Consider the following 26,677-nt stretch of genomic DNA (forward strand, 5'->3'; position numbering starts at 1 on the left):
GTGTAGTAATAGTGTAAGGATAGTGTAGTAATAGTGCAGGGATAGTCTAGTAACAGTGCATGGATAGCATAGTGATAGTGCAGGGATAGTGTAGTAATAGTGTAAGGATAGTGTAGTAATAGTGTAAGGTCAGCATAGTAATAGTGCAGGGATAGTGTAGTAATAGTGTAAGGATAGTGTAGTAATAGTGCAGGGATAGTCTAGTAACAGTGCATGGATAGCATAGTAATAGTGCAGGGATAGTGTAGTAATAGCGTAAGGATAGTGTAGTAATAGTGTAAGGTCAGCATAGTAATAGTGCAGGGAGAGTGTTTAATAGTGTAATGATAGTGTAGTAATAGTGCAGGGATAGTGTATTAATAGTGTAAGGATAGTGTAGTAATAGTGTAAGGACAGCATAGTAATAGTGCAGGGATAGTCTAGTAACAGTGCATTGATAGCATAGTAATAGTGCAGGGATAGTGTAGTAATAGTGTAAGGATAGTGTAGTAATAGTGTAAAGATAGTGTAGTAATAGTGCAGGGATAGTCTAGTAACAGTGCATGGATAGCATAGTAATAGTGCAGGGATAGTGTAGTAATAGTGTAAGGACAGTGTAGTAATAGTGTAAGGTCAGCATAGTAATAGTGCAGGGATAGTGTAGTAATAGTGTAAGGATAGTGTAGTAATAGTGCAGGGATAGTGTAGTAATAGTGCAAGGACAGCATAGTAATAGTGCAGGGATAGTGTAGTAACAGTGTAAGGATAGCATAGTAATAGTGTAAGGATAGTGTAGTAATAGTGTGAGGATAGTGTAGTAATTGTGCAGGGATAGTGTAGTAATAGTGTAAGGATAGCATAGTAATAGTGCAGGGATAGTGTAGTAATAGTGTAAGGATAGTGTAGTAATAGTGCAGGGATAGTCTAGTAACAGTGCATGGATAGCATAGTAATAGTGCAGGGATAGTGTAGTAATAGCGTAAGGATAGTGTAGTAATAGTGTAAGGTCAGCGTAGTAATAGTGCAGGGATAGTGTAGTAATAGTGTAATGATAGTGTAGTAATAGTGCAGGGATAGTGTTTTAATAGTGTAAGGATAGTGTAGTAATAGTGTAAGGACAGCATAGTAATAGTGCAGGGATAGTCTAGTAACAGTGCATTGATAGCATAGTAATAGTGCAGGGATAGTGTAGTAATAGTGTAAGGATAGTGTAGTAATAGTGTAAAGATAGTGTAGTAATAGTGCAGGGATAGTCTAGTAACAGTGCATGGATAGCATAGTAATAGTGCAGGGATAGTGTAGTAATAGTGTAAGGACAGTGTAGTAATAGTGTAAGGTCAGCATAGTAATAGTGCAGGGATAGTGTAGTAATAGTGTAAGGATAGTGTAGTAATAGTGCAGGGATAGTGTAGTAATAGTGCAAGGACAGCATAGTAATAGTGCAGGGATAGTGTAGTAACAGTGTAAGGATAGCATAGTAATAGTGTAAGGATAGTGTAGTAATAGTGTGAGGATAGTGTAGTAATTGTGCAGGGATAGTGTAGTAATAGTGTAAGGATAGCATAGTAATAGTGCAGGGATAGTGTAGTAATAGTGTAAGGATAGTGTAGTAATAGTGCAGGGATAGTCTGGTAACAGTGCATGGATAGCATAGTAATAGTGCAGGGATAGTGTAGTAATAGCGTAAGAATAGTGTAGTAATAGTGTAAGGTCAGCGTAGTAATAGTGCAGGGATAGTGTAGTAATAGTGTAATGATAGTGTAGTAATAGTGCAGGGATAGTGTATTAATAGTGTAAGGATAGTGTAGTAATAGTGTAAGGACAGCATAGTAATAGTGCAGGGATAGTCTAGTAACAGTGCATTGATAGCATAGTAATAGTGCAGGGATAGTGTAGTAATAGTGTAAGGATAGTGTAGTAATAGTGTAAAGATAGTGTAGTAATTGTGCAGGGATAGCATAGTAATAGTGCAGGGATAGCATAGTCATAGTGCAGGGATAGTGTAGTAATTGTGCAGGGATAGTGTAGTAATAGTGTAAGGACAGCATAGTAATAGTGCAGGGATAGTGTAGTAATAGTGTAAGGATAGTGTAGTAATAGTGCAGGGATAGTGTGGTAATAGTGTAAGGACAGCATAGTAATACATTTGTATTGCAGGTGGGGAGTGTGACCAGGGCAATACACCTGTCAAACAGTAACGCAGGTGTCCTAAGGCGAGCTGAGGGAGGACAGAAAGCTCTCCTGGAGCAGAAGGGCAGAGACCCACAAAGAGTAATGTAGTGAAAAGGACTCGTTGTGCGAGCACACTGTCAGGGAGACATTTATTCTCCATACTTAGATTCTGAGATACAGTAATAAAATATTGCTTTTATTAGCTATGTCTATAAAGGTCTATCCCCATCATTGGACAGATATTACATGTCATTCATACGTTACACATGCCCTGACACCCAGCAAGACGTAATAGACTATAGAACTTTTACAGAAAATGGCTTCTAACAGCTCCCAAGTAATCCAGTTACACAGAAATGTCTGAGAACAGAACAGTCGTGATTGTTACAACATCAAATTATATATCATCATAGAAACATAGTAACTAAAAGTTGTACTGAAGCTCAGATTTAATGTATCCAAACAGCAAAAATCTCACGTGTTATATTTACATCTGTAGCAATTTGCCATCAAAAACTTGACTTTTGTTAATACATTTGTATACAAAACTGCTATAAAGTCCCTTTAACCAACTGAAGTAACCTGCAATATGCCTGAGGCTGTTGTCCGCTTGCTGGAGCGCCTGCAGCCGGGAGACCTGTTTGAGATGTGCGGGGATTGTGTGGACGGGAAGACGGCTGGAGCTAGTCAAGTATTTAACAAACCCAGTGCCGTCCATTAAATAGCCGTGTTGGCGGGCCCCCTGGAACACGCCGGTCCCTAGGCGGCCGCTTGTGTTGCTAAGCAACCCTGCACTATTACTAAGCATTCGTTTCACCAATCGGATTCCTGTCCCTCTGCTGTCTCCAGTCTCTCGCTGGATTTCTCCCATTTCTTGACTCCCCCTGATATCTTTATACAACCTTCTCCTACATATAACGCAGCATGGAGGGGCTCAGTGAGGGTGGCGGTGTAGGTGTGTAAGTGTCTGATGGGGTCACACAGAGAATAAAAGGACAGCTGTCCTGCCTCATAGTCCAGGCATACCCTCACTCTGTCACAGGGGATATTGTCATCTAACCAGATCTGTTCCTCGTCATGTCTCACTGAGAATTTATCTTTAGTCTTATCCAACACCCAGGACTTGTTATTATTACCCAATGACTGACTGACGTCCTCTCCTGTCTATACTGGGATAACACATCCCTACACTCCAGCTCTCTGATTCCGTGACATCAACTTCCCAGGAATGTCGCCCTAAGAAAAAACTCCCAGTGCTTATTGCCTGAGGGCAATCCTGAAATCTTTCCGGTATTACTTTACGTTTTTTGTTTATATGTGACCAGGATGCCATTCTCATATCACTTGTCAAATGTAAATTATTATTAGCTGTATTTACATCCATTATTATGTCTGTAGGTTGCTGTACATAGATACCCATCTTTATACCTCTTATTAGATCAGACAATGTGTGTAATGTCCCTGAGATGAGACCCACATCCAGATCTCCTGCGCCATGGGACTGGTTACCATGTATCATTCTATTCTCAGTATCACCTGTGTCTGGTTCCTGTAAGACAGTCACTGGATCAGACATGTTACACAGCAGCTTAGTATCACAGAAGGCTTTTAAGTCTGCACTCTGTAAGAAAGCTAGTGGATCAGACATGTTACACAGCTCCTCCATGTGACGCATCTTCCCGGACAGCTCATCCTTTTTTATTTCCAGCTGCTGGATCAGATCAGAGACAGAGAATGAAATGAACTGTTCTTGCCTGGAGATCTCACTGAGGACTCTCTTCTTCAGGTCCTCCAGCTGGTTTCCAATGTCTCTAAACAGGGCAGTGACTCTCTCTGTTACATAAGCTGCTTTTCCCTCATATTCGCTCTTCTGGTCCTGCAGACTCCTGAATCTATTCACAGTCTCATCTCTCTTTGTGCTCAGTTTGTGCATAACATCTCTTAGTGTTTTCTTCTTCTTCTCAAACTCTACATTAATAACCTCCACCTGATGTCCCTGGTGTTCTCCCTCATGTTTGCATGACACACAAATATACGTAGAGTCCTCAGTGCAGTAATATTTGAAGAGTTCCTTATGGACGGAGCATTTCCTGTTCCCCAGGGCAGTGGTGGGAGCAGATAAGACGTGATCTGTTGACTTGCTGTGTACTCTCAGGTGTTTATCACACAGATGAGCCTCACAATGCAGACAGGATTTAGCAGCAGGCACGGGAGAGTCCACACAGTAAGTGCAGAAGATCCCAGTGTCCTCCTGATCTGGTTGAGTAGATGGAACTTTACCCACTATGTTACACAGCGTTATGTTTCTCTGCAGTGCAGGACGATTCCTGAACTCTTTTCTGCATTCAGGACACGTATATGCTTCTGACCATTCCTTCTGTGTATCCAACGTACGATCAATACAGCCCCGGCAATAGGTGTGGCCACAGCTCAGGGTTACAGGGTCTGTATACATGCTCCGGCAGATGGAACAGTCCAGGTCCTGTCTCAGATCAGCAGACGCCATCGCTGCAGCAGGAGAGGGAAATGAAAGTGACAGTCTCTGACACTCAGATATCAGCAGGGTCACATTCTGCACACAGGGCGAGGCTGAGCTTGTCTTTCAGGTTATACAGTATCTACAGTATCTTAAGGTTCAGTTATGTACTAAGGGAAACACCCAACACATAAAGTACCATCAGGAACTGTAACGGTCATTTCATATTTTTAGAATTTTATAGATATTTGTACAGTTTATGGGTATTTCAGGACATAGGGGGTAATTCAGAGTTGATCGCAGCAGCAAATTTGTTAGCAGTTGGGCAAAACCATGTGCACTGCGGGGTTGGGGGGGGGGGGGGGGGGGGCAGATGTAACATGTGCAGAGAGAGTTAGATTTGGGTGGGTTATTTTGTTTATTTGCAGGGTAAATACTGGCAGCTTTATTTTTACATTGCAATTTAGATTTCAGTTTGAACGCACCCCACCCAAATCTAACTCTCTCTGCACATGTTACATCTGCCCTCCTGCAGAGCACATGGGTGGTCATTCCGAGTTGATCGCAGCCAGCAACTTTTTGCTGCTGCTGCTGCGATTAACTAATCTCCGCCTATGGAGGAGTGTATTTTAGCTTAGCAGGGCTGCGATCACTTGTGCAGACCTGCTAAGCTAAAAAAATTTCAAGTAAAACAAGACTAGCCCTGGACATACTTACCCTGTGCGACGATCTCTGCAATGCTGGGGCTGGCTTTGATGTCAGACATCCGCCCTCCGTTCTGCTGGACACGCCTGCGTTTCCTTCTCCACTCCCCGAAAACGGTCTCCAACAGTCTTGTGACACCCAGGTACGCCTTCTTTCTGTCAATCTTCTTGCGGTCGGCTGTGCGACCGCTTTCTTCGTACTTCTGGACATAACCCGGCGACCCCTGTTGCCAGGCAATGTCGCGCACGCGCAATGCGGCCGCCGCGCATGCGCATTCTGGACCCGTTCGCACCTCAGCGACAAACCGCTGCATGCGAACGTGTGGGAATGACCCCAATGGTTTTGCCCAACTGCTAATAAATTTGCTGCTGCGATCAACTCTGAATTAGGCTCATAGGGTAATCATCGATGGATAACCCACTGATGGCCATCCCTAGTAGGGGGAGGGGAGGAACTGAACTCAAATCACATACTGATTTTTGGTACCTCCCACACTTCCAGGGGGTCTAGACAGTGGCACATGCAGGGGGGGTTTCTGGTTCTCCAATTATGCAGATGCCCAGCCCCATCAGTGACCTGCTGCATCCAAGGCTGGATTATAGGAGAGGCGACAGGGGCAGTTGCCAGGTAAGGGTGATGTAGAAGCACTATACTGCGTGAGCAAAGACATGCAGTATGCTGTGGGACACTAGGGAGTACCGGGTCGAATTGCAGAATATATATATATATATATATATTATCAAACTGAGTCCTGCCCTCACATCAATAGAGTAATCAGCTTCAGGATGCACCCAACTGACCAATATGTTCAGGTACACATATACAAAACAATTCCAAACTCCAAATGTAAGGGGCACAACGTAGGTGAAGAATTAAATCATACATTTATTGTATAAAGGAAACCAATATCAGCCATAGTACAGTTGATGTTTTAATTGGACGTGAATCTTTCTTAAGACAGGCTTAATCAGACAACATCTCAACCTCAATGGAAGGCCAGAGGTCAAACCTGCCTTCTGCCTACAGATGCCTACTAATATGAGGATACTCATCAGCCATTTGACACTTACACGAGTAAGCAGAGAACCAATCATCGATGTCAGGTGAAGTTGTTAGTGATACTAGAGACTGAGAGAAACAAACAGACCCTGGTCAGGAGTCAGTTCAGCTCAGAACCCCAAAATGACCTGAGACGGAACTCAGTTCGACTCGGAACTCCAAAGTTCAGGTGTATTCGGTTTTCAGCAAAACCAAATTGCTCATCTCTAGTTTATTGTGCCGTAGCATTGGATATCCAAAGCTATTTTCCCCTGGAATCAAGTAAGATCAGCATTAGATGCTAATCTTGCTATTGCCTGCAGTGGATTACAAATACAGACATGTTATAAGTCAGTGATTGTCCAGCAACAAAGTACTCCAGGAACAGCACTTTGTGTGCACTTTAGAGCAAAATACTAATCCGTTTTGTTTGTTTTTTTGCTAATAATCTGTGTTGATATTACCTTATGTCTGTGTTATTCAAAGGTTATAGAGCAGTATTCAATTCTTTTCACCCCCTTCCACACTCGTTTCTGCTGACGGGCATGGTATAATCATTTCAGCTCACTACCCCTGGGGTAGTGAGTGCGCCCAATCCTTTATGCAGGTAAACCTGATTACTATGGGTGCGATATGTGCGATTACGGGGATCACTTTAGATAGGAGAATGGGCGTGAGATATCATTTGAATACCACCCTGTGTGTGTTTAAAGTATAATACATTGCGACAATTGTGAATCTGCATTTTCCCTATTTGTAGCCAAAGAGGTGCTGCAGCAGCTAAGATCAAGAAGCCCATTTAACTATTGGAAAATGTTATTGGCTATTGCCTGTTCACTACTGTATTGCAAACTACTGTTTTGAAATTGCTACTGTATATTACTTTCTGTGCAATTCCCTGTCATATGTATGTGATCATTCATTCTGTCTTATCGTGATCTGCCCCTGGACTTTGTCTTCTTACCCCTTTTACTAAATATACTAAATTATTATATCTATCTATCACGACTGTCAGGTTATATTATTTTACTGTGTATATGGGGCTAGCCTTGTTACTATGGGCCTAATTCAGACCTGACCGCAGCAGCAAATTTGTTAGCTAATGGGCAAAACCATGTGCACTGCAGGTGGGGCGGATGTAACATGTGCAGAGAGAGTTAGATGGCGTGTGTTCAAACTGAAATCTAAATTGCAGTGTAAAAATAAAGCAGCCAGTATTTACCCTGCACAGAAACAATATAACCCACCCAAATCTAACTCTCTCTGCACATGTTACATCTGCCCCACCTGCACTGCACATCGGCCCTCATTCCGAGTTGTTCGCTCGCAAGCTACTTTTAGCAGCTTTGCACACGCTAAGCCGCCGCCTACTGGGAGTGAATTTTAGCTTAGCAAAATTGCGAACGAAAGATTAGCAGAATTGCGAATAGACACTTCTTAGCAGTTTCTGAGTAGCTCCAGACTTACTCGGCATCTGCGATCAGTTCAGTCAGTTTCGTTCCTGGTTTGACGTCACAAACACACCCAGCGTTCGCCCAGACACTCCCCCGTTTCTCCAGCCACTCCCGCGTTTTTCCCAGAAACGGTAGCGTTTTTTCACACACACCCATAAAACGGCCTGTTTCCGCCCAGAAACACCCACTTCCTGTCAATTACATTACGATCACCAGAACGAAGAAAATACCTTGTAATGCCGTGAGTAAAATTCCTAACTGCATAGCAAATTTACTTGGCGCAGTCGCACTGCGGACATTGCGCATGCGCATTAGCGACTAATCGCTCCGTTGCGAGAAAAAAATAACGAGCGAACAACTCGGAATGACCCCCATAGTTTTGTCCATTAGCTAACAAATTTGCTGCTGCGATCAGGTCTGAATTACCCCCTATATCCTGAGGTGGATAAAGAGTCTTTGCCAGAGCAGAAAGAAGATCCGATGGTGCAACTATCTCCACTATAAGGAACCATCTACACCTAACGTATCTCTGTATACACCAAGTCCCAGGGGACACATTTCTAACACCAAAATAAGCCGAGGTAGGACTGTAAGCCACTTAGGCACCTGCATCATTCTCCTCCTTAGGTACGGTATTATGTAGGGGATCCGGTCTGAAGATCGACAGTGTCTAGGTCGACAATGTTTAGGTCGACCACTATAGGTCGACAGTCACTAGGTCGACATGGATGGAAGGTCGACAGGGTTTCTAGGTTGACATGTGCTAGGTCGACAGGTCTAAAGCTCGACATGAGTTTTTAAAAAAAAATTCTTTTTTTGAATTTTTTCAAACTTAACGATCCACGTGGACTACGATTGGAATGGTAAAGTGTGCCGAGCAAAGCGGTAGCGGAGCGAAGGCACCATGCCCAAAGCACTAATTTGGGATCCCGGTCACTCTACGAAGAAAACGACACCAAAAAAAAATAAAAATCCTCATGTCGACCTTTAGACCTGTCGACCTAGCACATGTCGACCTAGAAACCCTGTTGACCTTCCATCCATGTCGACCTAGTGACTGTTGACCTATAGTGGTCGACCTAAACATTGTCGACCTAGACACTGTCGATTTGATGAACCACACCCATTATGTAGTCCTGTATCATTGGATTAAATGCACTGTGACTCCTGTAATGCAATCCGTAATCCCCCAGAGGAAGCTCTGAGCTACAGGGCAGCTGCTGTTGGGAGTAGATTCTTATCTCAGAAGGGGAACCAGAGTAAGACTAGTTTCCATCAATTGTCTGTTAAATAATAATCTGAAAGAGGAAGCCGGTATGACATCATCCTGTTACACGGTGGATCACCCGAGCCAGGACAGCTGTGTCGGCACTTGATCAGTGTCCAATATCTGCAATCAACGCAACAGGTGTTAGTAGAGGACATATGCACGTGTTACCAGTGGCGGACTGGGGTAAGAAGATCCCACCAGGAGAAATCAAGTAATAGGGGGCCCATACTTAGGGGTGTGGCCAGCCTACAGCAGGGGAGTGGCCAGCCTTCACAGAGAAATAGCTAACCATTAGTGTGTGTGCATTGTCTGGGCCCTTTTGTAAAATGTACAGTATAAATAATAATGTACCAGCTTAATAACAGCAACGCACTATAGAAAATACAACAGAGTCATGTACGTATAACGTAACATATCCAATGGTGGAATTTACCTAGTGGCTGCAGGACTGCAGCTCCCCCAGTAAAATCTGCCCCCAACAGGGACTGACTATCAGTTGCAGTGACGCCCTCCCTGCAAATCACAGCCAGACAGGCAGTCCCAGCGAGAGGAGTTTTCTACCCCTGGGACCACCAGGCCGCCTGCAATAGCCGAGAGAGCGCTTCCAATGGGAAGCCACCCCCTACTATAACGTCAGACCTAAATGGCTTCTAGGGGCTGCAGCCAATGCAGTCCCTAGAAACCAGCCTGGTTAGCAGTGGCAGAGTTCTATAAGGGAGGTCAAAGCTATTACCTGATTTGAAAGGAACATTGTAGCCACCACGTATCGACCAAACTATGAGTCCCGGACGGTGATGTTTGGCAGCGATGGGGTGGCATTTGGCGTGGCTCCCCTATATGAATTTTGGACTGCTCTACAACTGCCACTGGAGAGGAAACAAACTTCTCTCCATCTCCAGAAAACACAAATATCATGTTTTCCTGATTTTTTTTTTTTTTTTAGATAATCATTGCCCTTATTTATCAATTAGTGATAACTTTCACTGTGAGTGATAAACTGCACCAAACACAGCCTGTGACATGGCAGTTAGGAGCTGATTGGCTGGTGCAATTTATCACTCACAGTGAAATGTATCACTCATTGATAAATAAGGGCACATGTTTATTAAACATCCCCCTACATGACCTTAACAGCTCACTGGATAGGTGCAAAGCAGTTTTACCAGACGTAGCAGCTTCGTTGTCTTCATCTTCATCCTCATCCTCATTCTGTCAGCACAGCAGTGCTAGCACACGATGCTATCATCTGATAGTGCCGCTATTAGTTGTAATAAAAATAATAACAAGAGGGAAAATAGTTTTTCCCCCAGAGATTAACAGGCAGTGACAACGCTACCACATCTCATTGTGATGCAGCGTCAGATAGTAGAATGGAGGAGGAATACTTTCATGTCAACAACACAAAATTAGCATCACATAGAGTCCATTGGAATTATGGGAGAGAGAGAAGGATATTTGGAGCAGCTTGTACACGCTAGCTATGGAGTACTTAAGCTGCCCACCCTCCCCTGTGCAGTCTGAAGGAGTGTTTAGCACAGGCAGGAACATTGGGGGTCATTCCGAGTTGATCGCTAGCAGAAAATGTTCGCTGCGCAGCGATGAAGCAAAAAACCGGCACTTCTGCGCATGCGTATGCGGCGCAATGCGCACGAGCTACGTACTTTCACAACGGGTGATGCAGTTTTACACAAGGTCTAGCGATGCTTTTCAGTCGCTCTGCTGGCCGCAGAGTGATTGACAGAAAGAGGGCGTTTCTGGGTGTCAACTGACCATTTTCAGGGAGTGTTTGATAAAACGCAGGCATGCCAGGAAAAACGCTGGCGTGGCTGGGCGAACGCAGGGCGTGTTTGTGATGTCAAAACAGGAACTGAACAGTCTGAAGTGATCGCAAGCCAGGAGTAGGTCTGGAGCTACTCTGAAACTGCACAATTTTTTTTGTGTCGCTCTGCGATCCTTTCGTTCGCACTTCTGCTAAGCTAAGATACACTCCCAGTGGGCCGCGGCATAGCGTTTTTATGACTGCTAAAAACTGCTAGCGAGCGAACAACCCGGAATGACCACCATTGTGAGTGATCAACGCAGGAGGCTACTGCCCAAAACTGTAGGGAAATTTGTGTTTATCAAAAAGAATGTGATTCACAAGTCGCAGTACACCCTTTTGTTTCAAAACCTGGGAAAACTGAATACTCCAGTAAGGTATGGGTGAAGTGGGCTATCTTTTAGGGAACATACCGAACATGGGCGCCATCTTGAAATCGGCCATCTTGAATCTAAGTTAGTTTTTTTCAAATAGAAAGGGGGTCGTGTAACATGTCAAACAACGACACAATTTGCTGAAAAGTTTATTGCTGCACACAGATTTGAAATAGCAGCTATGGTTCAGAAGTTACAACACTTTTTTGTTGCAGGTAACTGAAGCTGGCTTTGACATAAGAGGAGGGAATTGAGGTCATTTTGATGTCTGGAGAACGGAGTTTCGTGTCATAGCTGCAGATTTTAACAACCGGCACCCAGAAAGACCTCCAATTACACATAACACTGTCAGGTGCCTAATTTCCACATTCCGAGAAACTGGGACTGTGGCTGACAAGTCACGGAGCGGTCGTCCAAAAAGTGCTACTGACGAGACAACCTCAACAATGGTTTTGGCGTCCTTCGTGAAGAGCCAAAACCATTGTTGAAGTGATCTCATCAGTAGCACTTTATGTGTAGGGACTGAAGTTCCAAACAGGTTTGAGCACCAAGGGGGATGTCAGTGAAGTTTTCTTTGCCAGGCTCCGCCCCTCTCACATCCGTACTCGTGCATGTCCGGCTTCCCAGGTGGACAGTGCCGAATTAAGGGGCTTCTATGACAGCGGAAGACTCCACAATAGATGCAGAAAGGTAGGCAAGTATGACTCAAAATAAACTACATCTCCCAGCAACCCTTGCTGCCAGAAACACACAGCAGCAAGGGGTGCTGGGTAATGTAGCTTATTTTGAGTTTTCAATTTAGTGCTGCACTATCTCCTGGGGACCTTGCCGGCATGCCCCCCCCCCAGGTCTCGCAGGGCCCTAAGCAGCCGCTATGGCCATTTATCGGCAAATCTGCTACTGCGGTCTGGGGAGGAGGAGAGAGCCAGAAGGCGGGGCAGAGGAGCTGCAGCGCTGCCCGGCTGCTTATGTGAAGTCGGTCACGGCGATGTACACTGTGGGGCGGACCCCACAGTGCAGCGGCGGCACGGCCCAACAGGTGTTGCCGGTGGTCCTGTACCCACTGTGCATTTGTGCTGTGTGCCAGGCACCACTGGCACACCGCTAGTTACGGCCCTGAAATCAGCTATGAAGAGGATGCCTATGACAGTGATGAAGAAATTGTCAATGTCAAGAGTGACGGAGATTACCACTGAGAACCAGGCCAAAATAAAAATAAAAATATATATATATATATTTAATTTTCTATCTGAAGAAATTTTATTAGAGAAGGTTTTCAATACAGAGCATACACAGCAGATTAAAGACAAACAAAGACAATATCATAGTAGTAGTACGTCTGTAAACTGAAATATAGGGTAACAATACTAGAAAGCATAATAAACAGAAACAAAAGGAGAATAGAGGAAAGAAAGAAGAGAGAAGATAAAGGAAGAAAGAAAAAGAAAATATGGGACATGCTGCCAGTTAATATTCCAGGGAAAATGTAGAGAGCTTCCGCATATATATAACATGAACTAAACAGCGGGCAGATAACTAGAAAAACGGAAAAGGCTCATTTATATGACCTATCCTGTAACATTCAGCACTACAGGGGCTATGCTAAAAGCGCTCGACCCCAGTGTTTCAAAGGTTCGTAGAAACAGAAAAGTAAAACAGTCACACAATACAAGACAGGGCGTTTCAGGGAGCAATAAAGGAGGAATAATAATCAGATCAAGGCAACCATTTCAGCGATATTTTTAATTTTAAACAAAGGATTTTTGTTTTGGGCCAGCTTGCAACAAGAACAAAGATTGTAAAAGAAAAAAAACAAAAAAAAAAAACCAGGAACTGCTTCTATAGCGCCTCAATTGCAGGAGGCTAATGATCAAATTACCCTGATATATGCGCGGCTGAAAAACACTATGTGGGTGTTTAGTTAAAGAATATAGAACAGACAAAATCAGCTGCGCAAAATATCAGGGAAAGAACAGAACGATTTTAGGAGAGCCGATGTATGTATATAAATATATTGATTTATTTTTGAAGCATAAAATAACAATAAAAGATGACATTAATTATTGAATATAAAAGTGCACACCTTGACTCAGTTTATCCGTTTAAACAGACACCAAATTGTGTCAGTACTATAGATAAAAATCCACAAATGGAGATGGAGTCCAGCTATTTAATAGAAAGCAATGGATGGTGGTAGCCGTAAGGTGAAAAGATTAGAAGTAAATGATCAGTGTAGTAGACATCCCATATTATTGAGGGAGTGATCCAGTGTTAGGTATTGTTCAATTACCTCTCCTTAGATGGGCTGGTCCAAAGCCGAGCGTCCTCGGCGATGTGTCCTGCAGTGCCCACTTTGCGAATGCCGCCGGGGAGAGGGAGCCGTGGATTCACTAAAAAGTATAAGCCGTATGATGGTTTGTCCGGCTGACAGGGAGCTGTATGTTGGTATGAGCGGCTCGTACGGTCAGATCCGTGGCTGTTCTGGGATTGCTGTACAGATGAAAGACGGCTTGCGGGGAGTGAAAAACCCGCTAATGCTTTCAAATAGGATACCTCGGCAGGTGTGCAGACAGGAGGTGTGCACTTTTATATTCAATAATTAATGTCATCTTTTATTGTTATTTTATGCTTCAAAAATAAATCAATATATTTATATACATACATCGGCTCTCCTAAAATCGTTCTGTTCTTTCCCTGATATTTTGCGCAGCTGATTTTGTCAGAACAAAGATTGTCATGTAATTTTTAAAATTTCCTGAAGCAGTACGGATGGTGTAATGGTTAGCATTACTGCCTCACGTCACTGGGTTCGATTCCCACCATGGCCCTAACTGTGCGGAGTTTGTATATTCTCCCCGTACTTGCGTGGGTTTCCTCCGGGTACTCCGGTTTCCTCCCACAATCCAAAAATATACTGGTAGGTTAATTGGCTCCCAACAAAATGAACCCTAGCGTGAATGTGTCTGTGTACATGTGGTAGGGAATATAGAGTGTAAGCTCCACTGGGGCTGGGACTGATATGAATGGGCAAATATTCTCTGTACAGCGCTGCGGAATATGTGTGCGCTATATAAATAACTGGTAATAAATAATAATAAATAAAGTACCAACTGGAGGCCGATGTCATTATGGCAAGACATTGGCGCTAAGTGTGTCCTAACTTTATTAGTATCAGTAACTTGATTGTTATCCTACTAACGGGCATAATTATCAAAATTATTTTGAGTAAAATAATGTGAAAAAGGACGTTTTTTCAAATTATTTTATTATCACCTGAATGTACTAAAGGACAACTGGAGGAGAATTCCCCCCCCCCCCCCCTCCCCCCCCCCAAGCCCTCAAATTCGCATTTTTTTACTAACCAGATCTCATATCCCATACAAAAGGTACAAAAAAGTACCGCAGGGAGCCGTGTGATAATAACACTATCTCCAGATAGCATTATCTGTGCTTCCCTCTGGTTCCTTGACTCCTGCACAGACTTCCCTGACTGCTGGAGGGGAAGGCTGAGCTCGGATCTGACCCCTGCAATCAGGCATGTGTGTCCAATAAACCACGGGCTGATCACTGTGTACAAAAATAAGTTAGAAAAAATAAAAATGACATTTTGTGCCTCAAATCCACATTTACTAATAAAAGTGTTGGCCTGAATCGTGTTGTCCGCTGGTGATAGGAATCGTGTTGTCCGCTGGTTATAAGAATCGTGTTGTTCGTGTTGAAAGGTCCCATAAAGCAGCGTGTTTGCTGTGAAACCTGCACAGATCAGTGAGATCCGTGCAAACATTAGTGTTCTAAGGGGGACATTTACTAAGCAGTGATAAGATCGGAGAAGTGAGCCAGTGGAGAAGTTGCCCATGGCAACCAATCAGCACTGAAGTAACATCTATAATTTGCATACTATAAAATGATACAGAGCTGCTGATTGCTTGATGGGGCAACTTCTCCACTGGCTCACTTCTCCTCTCTTATCACTGCTTAGTAAATGCCCCCTAAGTCAATTAAAGGGTTTATTTTAGGGGAAATATGACGTGGGGTCCCCTGTATTTCAGTGAACCTGCACCGGGCTCTTGAGTCAGTCCTGGTACTGGAAATATGGGGGTGGTGTAAATGTCTAGGGGCCCCCCATATTTCCAGGACCAGCACTCCACTCTTACTAGTGGGGGTAATACCACAGTCACGGAACACACTTGATGGGGGTCCCCTGGCCAAAGCATTCACCTTCCCAACTAGTCACCCCAGCCTTGGGAATCTTCGGAAAAGGGGGAACCTGGGGATCCACTGGGGGGGCCAATGGATCCACAGGGCTAGGGTGAAGCCCAGGGTGATCCCCGGCACCCTTGGGTGCCAAGTTGATTGCAATTTAAGTGAAAGTTAGAGAAACATTTTACGAGAGGTCCCAGCACCCCTTCCCCACATGGCAGTTCTCCATGAAGCACACAAACAAGCCTGGACACAAGCCGCACTGCACATGCGGAGCAGTACCTGCAAGTGGCGTCACCCACGAGTTCTGTCACTTGCAGAGCCCCCAGCCAATCAGTAGCCACTACCGTGGGAACAGGCTGCTGATTGGCTGTTAGTGGACTGACAACAGTGACCTGGCTGACTTCAAAATCATATTATTTTTTTCACATAAAGAATGCTAATAAAGGTGATATTTGATGTATATACAGTAATTGCACCAATGTATATTATATAATCACACGTTATGCCGCAACACTAAATATTTCCTTAATGCTATGAACACGTGCAATCACTTCATTCTATATCACTCGTGGCTGGCAGAACATGGTAAGCCAGGTAAGTGCAGCAGGTGGGTACCACGTGCCAGTCTGCCTGTGCTGAGATGCCGGCTCTGTATTCAGTGGCTATGGCACACTCATTGAAGATTCTTCCGTACATGCGCTGGGATCAGCCAAACCGGCTTCACAGAGCTTGTGCCCACTGCGGGCAGGTAGGCATCAAACAACTACCAATCAGATTCCCCTCCCTGTGATGTCACCAGTATCTGGGCAGATATTTTCTCCCGGACTCTCCCCAGACATTCTTACATACCCGTTCCCTACCCATAATGCAGCATGGAGGGGCTCAGTGAAGGCGGCGGTGACTGTGTGTAAGTGTCTGATGCGGTCAAATATAGAGTAATAAGACAGCCGCCCGGCCTCATAATCCAGACACATCGCCACTCTGTCACAGGGGATATTGTCAGGTAACTGGATCACTGTCCTGTCATGTAATACTGAGTACTGATCATTACACCTCTTCAGACACCAGGACTTGTTATTATCTCCAAAGAGCGACTGCTTTCCTCTCCTGGATTTACTGGGACAACACACCCCCACCCTCCAGAACACCGACTTACTGACATCCACCTCCCAGTAATGGCGCCCTGAGGACAATCCCCTGGTGCTCATTACTTGAGCGTACTGGAATCTCTGCGGTGTTACTGGATAACTCTGTTTTTCATGTGACCGGGATACAGTTTTCCTGTCACCTGATATCTGTATATCATTACCAGCCGTGTCTGCATCCAGTAATAGGTCTGCTGCTTCCTGCACATGAATCACTGTATTTATACCCGTTATCATATCAGATAATGTGTGTAATGTCCCTGAGATGAGACTCACATCCAGATTTCCTGCACCATGGACCTGGTTATCATGTCTCTCTGTGTCCTCAGTATCACACAAGTCCTCTGTGTCTGGTTCCTGTAAGACAGTCACTGGGTCACCCATGTTACACAGCTCCTCAATGTGACGCATCTTCCCGGACAGCTCCACCTTCTCTATTTCCAGCTGCTGGATCAGATCAGAGACGGAGAGTGAAATGCGCTGTTCCTGCCTGGAGATCTCACTCAGGACATTCTTCTCCAGGTCTTCCAGCTGTCTCCTGATGTCTCTAAACATGGCAGTGACTGTCTCTTTTACACCGGCTGTTTTCATCTGACGTTCTCTCCTGCGCTCCTGCAGACTCTGGACTCTCTTCTCAGTCTCCCCTCTCTTTGTGGTCAGTTTCTGCAGAACATCTCTCAGCTTCTCCTTCTTCTTCTCAGAGGCCTCATCCAACATCTCCACCTGGTGTCCCCGATGTTCTCCATCCAGCCTGCAGGACACACAGACACAGACAGAGTCCTCAGTGCAGTAATACTCCAGGATCTTCTTATGGACGGAGCATTTTCTGTTCCCCAGGGCAGTGGTGGGATCACATAAGACGTGCTCTGCTGACTTGCTGTGTACTTTTAGGTGATTATCACACAGATGAGCCTCACAATGTAGACAGGACTTAGCAGCAGGTACAGGAGAGTCCACACAGTAAGAGCAGAAGATCCCAGTCTCCTCCTGATCTGGCCGAGTAGAGAGGAAACTCCCCACTATGTTACACAGCGTTATGTTTCTCATCAGTGAAGGACGTCCTCTGAACTCTTTTCTGCATTCAGGACAGTTATAAGGTGTAGTCCATTCTTTCTGTGTATCCAACGTACGATCAATACAGACCCGGCAGAAGTTGTGGCCACATCTCAGTGATACAGGATCTGTATACATGCTCCGGCAGATGGAACAGTTCATCTCCTGTCTCAGATCAGCAGACGCCATCGCTGCAGCAGAAGAGGGAAGTGAAAGTGACAGTCTCTGACACTCAGATATCAGCAGGGTCACACTCTGCACACAGGAGGAGGCTGAGCTGGCACAGAGATTATGGGGGTCATTCAGAGTTGATCGTAGCTGTGCTAAATTTAGCACAGCTATGATCATGAACTCAGACATGCGGGGGGACGCCCAATACAGGGCTAGTCTGCCCTGCATGTCAGTGACCCCCCTCCCTCCCCCGCAGAAGTACAAAGGCATCACACAACAGCAGTGATGCCTTTGCATTGAGTAGCTCCCGACCAGCGCAGCTTTACCATGCTGGCCGGGAGCTACTCATCGCTCCCCGGCCCGCAGCGGCTGCTTGTGATGTCACGCAGCCGCTGCAGTCCACTCCCCGCACGGTCCGGCCACGCCTGCGTTGGCCGGACCGTGCCCACGAAACGGCGGCCCGACGCCGCCGTTTCGCCCCCTCCCGCCCATCGACCACCTCTGTCTGTCAATCAGGCAGAGGCGATCGTAGCGCAGCAACGGGCGGCCATGCGCCGGTGCACTGCGGCGCCGGCGGCTTGCGCAGTTCTGACCCAATCGCTACGCTGCAAAAAACTGCAGCATGCGATCGGGTCAGAATGACACCCCTATATCTAAAGGAGCAATTTCACCAGTTTCACAATGGGATACGCCCAATACATAAAAGGAACATAACATGTACTTATTTTGGAAACTGTTAAAGGTCATCTAATAACACCAATATTATTTAATACAGTAAAATATGTCGTACTACGGTATTCGCTATTCTTAGAAAACCACCTGGTCTGTCTATACCTTCACCACAACCACCAAGATTTGATGAAAAGGACTTGACCTTAGGGATATTACCTTAATTAGATATCTTGATACGTGAGCTATAAGAACACGCACTCAGGACTTATTACATTTATGATTTAATATGGAATAAAAACAGTGATAGCAAAAAGACATACAATGAATATAATTGCACCAGATTCTCTAAAATAATGAGGATATAATTCAGATTTTACAAAGTCCAGTTTCTATTTGCAGGGAATTGTAATAAAGGGATGATCAAACCTCAATGTTCAATTGACCCCCTAGGATAATGCAAAGTGTGTGGTGCAAATGTAATAGTCCGCCACTTGTGGTCACCAGTGTGATTTCGGCAAGATAACTGCTAGATGTTGCTTTTAAATGGATTGCCACTTTTAATCTATTGGTTTTCTCACTGAAATCATGCAGATACCCGGCGCAAATCACGGCCTGGTACAACTCGCCCTGTGAGTGTGACATTTGTCGAAGTCAAAAATATTACATAGGGAGAACATACAGACTCCACACATTATCAGTCTCTATGCTTGCAAATACGCGCAGCGAGCACAGCAATATATGGTAACATACGCATTTACACAGGCATGCCACAATGATAGATTCGACACATATTTCATACAGCACTTAATTATAACATATCAAGCACCAGACATCATAAGGTTTGAAATGTATTTAATGGAGTAACATCATGTATGTGTATTATTGGAACGAAGCAAGATGGGCATGTCGTATTTGGTATTAAAGCGACCAGATTAATGTGTATAGCAATTTGATGCCTGTTATTAAGTTGTAGCTCATTGCAACAAGTAGATATGATTAAATGTATAAAAGCTAAAGTCACTCTTATTAGAACAATGGATTTCCTGGAAGACTGCATGATTGTAGCCTGACCAGTGGCCATCTCTTGTAATTTGTCCATCAAGGCTGAACCTCATTTGCATATGAACGGACCAGTGACTCATCATGAATGAGAAAGTTCTCTCCCCTAGACTAGTCTGTGCACTCCCCCAAACTACATAGTGTATTGCTGAAGAGACACACAGAAGTCTCTGTTTTCCCCTGGGTCCTGAGCGAGATGGAGTGTTGGTAATATTTTGCTTCTGTTAGGTGGAGTTGAGACACAGCTGAAGATGGAGGAACTGGACCGATTATAAAGTGCATTGAGGGAGATGGTGATGTATTTGCTGTCTGTGGCTGTATTTTGAATTAGATTGTAATAACTGCTTACGGAATAAATCTTAACCATGGAACTATATATATATATATATATATATAAAGCCAATCCCTGCGAAGGGAGATGCACTCTCCTAAAAGATCAAAGAGTCCAGTCCAAATGTAATCATCTTTATTGTCCAAGTATAGGAGCTCAGTATGTCAACGTTTCGATTCCAATAGAGAATCTTTGTTAAGACGAGCACAAAAATGACATCCAGCATCATAAGTACACTAAAACAGAAATAGACAAAAAACTGTAAAAACCAAAAAACATATAAAAATAGAAAAATGATGGACAGTGCCTCACGGGCCCAAATGTGGATGTGAGTGCGGGTATACTTGTATATATATATATATATATATATATATACACTGTACATTGTGATATATTGATATCCTTTTAATAACAAATATATACATCAATGAGCTTTGGAACTCAATGTGTGCGTGTATTGTTTTCTCTTAAGGGATGTAGTGTTTTGCGACATGCAGCACACTTTTATCATATATGGTAATAAGATGCGCCTGGCGTCCGCAGTATGTATTAGAGCGGGCATTTTAAATATTTGTTAGAAAGCAATTTGGTATTCAATTGCTGATGTGCAATTACAGAAAGCGGCCACTAGATGGCTTCAGGAATATAGTTATCCCGGCCTAAGCATAAAGAACTGACTATGCGTACAGTAAATGGCCACCAGATGGTCACAGTGATATGTATGTAGTAGATGTAAATATAGGGGGAGATTTATCAAAACTGTGCAGTAGCAACAACAACTATAACTAAAAAACAGTACATGATAAGGGAGCAAAGCTCCACAACAGTAAAAGCAGTAAATGCAACAATCACTAGATGAAAATCAAAGCAGGAATTGCTAAATTAATTTTGACCTATGTAATGCAGTAAGATACATATAATAGATGGGAGTGGGGGGATGGAATAGCCCAAAAATATAACACTTGGCAAGAAGTAAGACAGAGGAATTGAGTGAAGGGTCAAAACAAATGGTCTGACTGGTCATACTCAGGTTCAGGCTGCCGGGAGGGTGGGTTAGGGGACCCCTCTTAGAATTCCGAACATCTGGATGCCGCGGTCGATATTCTGACCCCTGGTATCCCGAATGCCGGCAAATCAAACCCAACCCATTTACCCTCATATCTGTCTTAAGACTCAAAGGGGAGATAGGGCCATGGGTTAACAGCTATGGGGGCATTTAATACAGCACTCAAAATGCCTGCAACTGAACATCAGAATAGAACTATTTTTGGACACGTCCACCAAATGTGAATAAAAGAACCACGATTCCCACAGCCCCGCAAATAAAGGGGAGTCGAGCGGGAACCATGTACCAACAGTAATAGATTTTATAGTAATTTATCTTACCCAATGTAGATGTGGAAGATCTAGCATTCCATTTTTTAATTGAGGACCAGGTGTCCTCTTCTGGTGGGGGGATCTAGATCTTCCTCCAACTGGAAATCACAGCGGGGAGTAGATGGTTCTTCGGAGAGGAGCAGAGAGTTATATAGGAGAGAAGTCATGATGTAATGGTCTATGGCAGTGGTTCCCAAACTGTGTGCCGTGGCACCCTGGGGTGCCTCAGAACACTTGCAGGGGTGCCATGGATTGGTGGTCCAGGACCAATCAAAATAATTTCTGGTTAATGTAATGGACAAAACCAGAGCTGGTGGCAGCCAATCATAACATATGTGGTCAAACAGAGTCAAATCTTGTTCCTCACTACATAATGGAACCTAAAGATGACCTATAAACTAAATTTTTAATTTAATATTTATTTAAAAATGTCTTGCTAAGAAATTTTTGGCCTAGGGGTGCCGTGAATAAAATTCTGATACTCTAGGGCGCCATGATTCCAAAAAGTTTGGGAACCACTGGTCTATGGTGACAACGGGACTCAAAGTAATTCAGGACAATTTAGACGGAAGGAAAAAGACAACAATTCGGAGCCGCTAGACAAAATGAAATACATTAACCTCAGGAAAGGAGAACTTCATCTGCAGGCCACCTAGAGAAATGCAGTCAGCGCCATCCAACTTGTCCACCACAAACCTGACACCTTTGGAGACTCAAGGAGTAGAGCAGGACAAGCCCGGGGGAAAATTGGATTATCCCATAATGGAATAAGAGGAGATGGGTTGTATTGTTTATTACAGAGGTCCCAAATCTGACAGGTAAAGCCAATACAAGAAAAAAAGGGATTTTTTCCACGCACTCTGCTGGCTGTTAGTAAGAAGAACTATATACTATGTAATAATAGAAAATTTAGAGCTCTTCGTTACATATGTTTTGCAAAAGATATGATAAGCCTCCAGGCCACTTCACGGCTGCTCTATTACTGGAGGTCCCTAACTAAGCATAAGTCCAGGGCTTGGACCCCACAAAGTCGGCTCAGGCCCAACCACCCTAGGGCAGCACACCATTGAAATACTAAAGTGTTAATATGTGTTAAGAAAGAAGCAGAAGCTATGGGTTAAAAAGTGCTACAAAAATAAGGGTGTTAATAAAATACTCAAAAGAGTAATATTAGTGAAAAAAATAAGATTTTACTCACCGGTAAATCTATTTCTCGTAGTCCGTAGTGGATGCTGGGAACTTCGTAAGGACCATGGGGAATAGCGGCTCCGCAGGAGACTGGGCACAACTAAAGAAAGCTTTAGGACTACCTGGTGTGCACTGGCTCCTCCCACTATGACCCTCCTCCAGACCTCAGTTAGGATACTGTGCCCGGAAGAGCTGACACAATAAGGAAGGATTTTGAATCCCGGGTAAGACTCATACCAGCCACACCAATCACACCGTATAACTCGTGATACTATACCCAGTTAACAGTATGAACTATAACTGAGCCTCTGAACAGATGGCTAATAACAATAACCCTTTAGTTAGGCAATAACTATATACAAGTATTGCAGACAATCCGCACTTGGGATGGGCGCCCAGCATCCACTACGGACTACGAGAAATAGATTTACCGGTGAGTAAAATCTTATTTTCTCTGACATCCTAGTGGATGCTGGGAACTCCGTAAGGACCATGGGGATTATACCAAAGCTCCCAAACGGGCGGGAGAGTGCGGATGACTCTGCAGCACCGAATGAGAGAACTCAAGGTCCTCCTCAGCCAGGGTATCAAATTTGTAGAATTTTGCAAACGTGTTTGACCCTGACCAAGTAGCAGCTCGGCAAAGTTGTAAAGCCGAGACCCCTCGGGCAGCCGCCCCAGAAGAGCCCACCTTCCTCGTGGAATGGGCTTTTACAGATTTAGGATGCGGCAGTCCAGCCGCAGAATGCGCAAGCTGAATTGTGCTACAAATCCAGCGAGCAATCGTCTGCTTCGAAGCAGGAGCACCCAGCTTGTTGAGTGCATACAGGATAAACAGCGAGTCAGTTTTCCTGACTCCAGCCGTCCTGGAAACTTTAAATTTTCAAGGCCCTGACTACGTCCAGTAACTTGGAATCCTCCAAGTCCCTAGTAGCCGCAGGCACTACGATAGGTTGGTTCAAGTGAAACGCTTATACCACCTTAGGGAGAAACTGGGGACGAGTCCTCAATTCTGCCCTATCCATATGGAAAATCAGATAAGGGCTTTTACATAACAAAGCCGCCAATTCTGACACACGCCTGGCCGAAGCCAAGGCCAAAAGCATGACCACTTTCCTCGTGAGATATTTTAGATCCGCGGTTTTAAGTGGCTCAAACCAATGTGACTTTAGGAAACTCAACACCACATTGAGATCCCAAGGTGCCACTGGAGGCACAAAAAGAGGCTGAATATGCAGCACTCCCTTAACAAAAGTCTGAACTTCAGGCAGTGAAGCCAGTTCTTTTTGGAAGAAAATGTACAGAGCCGAAATCTGGACCATAATGGAAGCCAATTTTAGGCCCATAGTCACTCCTGACTGTAGGAAGTGCAGAAATCGACCCAGTTGAAATTCCTCTGTTGGGGCCTTCCTGGCCTCACACCAAGCAACATATTTCCGCCATATGCGGTGATAATGTTTTGCGGTCACATCTTCCCTAGCCTTAATCAGCGTAGGAATGACTTCCTCCGGAATGCCTTTTTCCTTTAGGATCCGGTGTTCAACCGCCATGCCGTCAAACGCAGCCGCGGTAAGTCTCGGAACAGACAGGGCCCCTGCTGCAGCAGGTCCTGTCTGAGCGGCAGAGGCCATGGGTCCTCTGAGATCATTTCTTGAAGTTCTGGATACCAAGCTCTTCTTGGCCAATCCGGAACCACGAGTATAGTTCTTACTCCTCTCCTTCTTATTATTCTCAGTACCTTGGGTATGAGAGGCAGAGGAGGGAACAGATACACCGACTGGTACACCCACGGTGTTACCAGAGCGTCCACAGCTATCGCCTGAGGGTCCCTTGACCTGGCGCAATATCTTTTTAGCTTTTTGTTGAGGCGGGACGCCATCATGTCCACCTGTGGCCTTTCCCAATGGTGTACAATCATTTGGAAGACTTCTGGATGAAGTCCCCACTCTCCCGGGTGGAGGTCGTGTCTGCTGAGAAAATCTGCTTCCCAGTTGTCCACTCCGGGAATGAACACTGCTGACAGTGCTAACACATGATTTTCCGCCCATCGGAGAATCCTTGTGGCTTCTGCCATCGCCATCCTGCTTCTTGTGCCGCCCTGTTGGTTTACATGGGCGACCGCCGTGATGTTGTCTGACTGAATCAGTACCGGCTGGTTTTGAAGCAGGGGTCTTGCATGACTTAGGGCATTGTAAATGGCCCTCAGTTCCAGAATGTTTATGTGTAGGGAAATCTCCTGATTTGACCATAGTCCCTGGAAGTTTTTTCCCTGTGTGACTGCCCCCCAGCCTCGAAGGCTGGCATCTGTGGTCACCAGAACCCAGTCCTGTATGCCGAATCTACGGCCCTCTCGAAGATGAGCACCCAGCAGTCACCACGGCAGAGATACCCTGGTCCTTGGAGACAGGGTTATCAGCCGATGCATCTGAAGATGCGATCCGGACCACTTGTCCAACAGGTCTCACTGAAAAGCTCTTGCATGGAACCTGCCGAATGGCATTGCTTCGTAGGAAGCTACCATTTTTCCCAGGACTCGCGTGCAGTGATGCACCGACACCTGTTTTGGTTTCAGGAGGTCTCTGACTAGAGATGACAGCTCCTCGGCTTTCTCCTCCGGGAGAAACACTTTTTTCTGATCTGTGTCCAGAACCATCCCCAGGAACAGTAGACGTGTCGTAGGAACCAGCTGTGCTGTTGTAGCACTTCCCGAGATAGTGCTACCCCGACCAATAACTGCTCCTTGGACCTCGCCTTTATCAGGAGATCGTCCAAGTACGGGATAATTAAAAACTCCCTTTTTTTCGAAGGAGTATCATCATTTCGGCCATTACCTTGGTAAATACTCTCGGTGCCGTGGACAGACCGAACGGCAACGTCTGGAATTGGTAATGACAAACCTGTACCACAAAACTGAGGTACTCCTGGTGAGGATGGTAAATGGGGACATGCAGGTAAGCATCCTTGATGTCCAGAGATACCATGTAATCTCCCTCGTCCAGGCTTGCAATAACCGCCCTGAGCGATTTCATTTTTAACTTGAACCTTCGTATATAAGTGTTCAAGGATTTCAATTTTAGAATGGGTTTCACCGAACTGTCTGGTTTCGGTACCACAACATTGTGGAATAGTAACCCCGGCCTTGTTGAAGGAGGGGTACCTTGATTTTCACCTGCTGGAAGTACAGCTTGCTGATTTGAGGTAACGGCGAGAGGGAGTCGCCTCGAACTCCAGCTTGTATCCCTGTGATACTACATGCAGAACCCAGGGATCCACCTGTGAGCGAGCCCACTGGACACTAAAGTTCTCGAGACGCGCCTCCACAGCACCTGGCTACACCTGTGGAGCCCCCGCGTCATGCGGTGGACTCAGAGAAAGCGGGGGAAGAATTTTGATCCTGGGAACTGGCTGACTGGTGCAGCTTTTTCCCTCTTCCCTTGTCTCTATGCAGAAAGGAAGCGCCTTTGACCTGCTTGCTTTTCTGAAGCCGAAAGGACTGTACCTGATAATACAGTGCTTTCTTAGGCTGTGAGGAAACCTGAGGTAAAGTTTTTTTTCTTCCCAGCTGTTGCTGTGGATACGAGGTCCCAGAGACCATCCCCAAACAATTCCTCACCCTTATAAGGCAGAATCTCTATGTTCCTTTTAAAGTCAGCATCACCTGTCCACTGCCGGGTCTCTAATACCCTCCTGGCAGAATGGACATTGCATTAATTCTGGATGCCAGCCGGCAAAATATCCCTCTGTGCATCCCTCATATATAAGACGACGTCTTTAATATGCTCTTATGTTAGCAAAATAGTATCCCTGTCTGACAGGGTCACTGACCACGCTGCAGCAGCACGATCTCAGTATAGTACCTGAGTGTGTAGATACAGACTTCAGGATAGCCTCCTGCTTTCTATCAGCAGGCTCCTTCAAGGTGGCCGTACCCTAAGACGGCAGTGCCACCTTTTTTGACAAACGTGTGAGCGCCTTATCCACCCTAGGGGATATCTCCCAGCGTAACCTATCCTCTGGCGGGAAAGGGTACGCCATCAGTAACTTTTTAGAAATTACCAGTTTCTTATCGGGGGAACCCACGCTTTTTCACACACTTCATTCACTCATCTGATGGGGGAACAAAACACTGCCTGCTTTTTCTCCCCAAACATAAAACCCTTTTTTAGTGGTACTTGGGTTAATGTCAGAAAT

The 26,677-nt window shown here is 44.9% G+C and overlaps 2 protein-coding genes across 2 annotated transcripts; both read right to left on the reverse strand.

The window, feature by feature from the left end:
• Nucleotides 1–3,283: 3,283 nt before the first annotated feature.
• On the reverse strand, nt 3,284–4,657 carry LOC134933931 (E3 ubiquitin-protein ligase TRIM8-like). The gene has a single exon (XM_063929473.1). It carries the CDS (start codon nt 4,655–4,657, stop codon nt 3,284–3,286), a length of 1,374 nt encoding a protein of 457 aa, XP_063785543.1.
• Nucleotides 4,658–15,224: 10,567 nt separating this feature from the next.
• Nucleotides 15,225–17,986, reverse strand: LOC134935879 (E3 ubiquitin/ISG15 ligase TRIM25-like). The gene has a single exon (XM_063930726.1). The coding sequence runs from the start codon at nt 17,875–17,877 to the stop codon at nt 16,261–16,263; it is 1,617 nt and encodes a 538-aa protein (XP_063786796.1). The 5' UTR covers nt 17,878–17,986; the 3' UTR covers nt 15,225–16,260.
• Nucleotides 17,987–26,677: the final 8,691 nt, after the last annotated feature.

The sequence above is a fragment of the Pseudophryne corroboree genome, chromosome 6 (genome assembly GCF_028390025.1).
Source record: "Pseudophryne corroboree isolate aPseCor3 chromosome 6, aPseCor3.hap2, whole genome shotgun sequence".
In the NCBI taxonomy this organism is placed as follows: domain Eukaryota; kingdom Metazoa; phylum Chordata; class Amphibia; order Anura; family Myobatrachidae; genus Pseudophryne; species Pseudophryne corroboree.

Coding starts and splice junctions, on each gene's coding strand:
- LOC134933931 (XM_063929473.1), bottom strand. CDS start 4,657: ATGGCGTCTGCTGATCTGAGACAGGACCTGGACTGTTCCATCTGCCGG.
- LOC134935879 (XM_063930726.1), bottom strand. CDS start 17,877: ATGGCGTCTGCTGATCTGAGACAGGAGATGAACTGTTCCATCTGCCGG.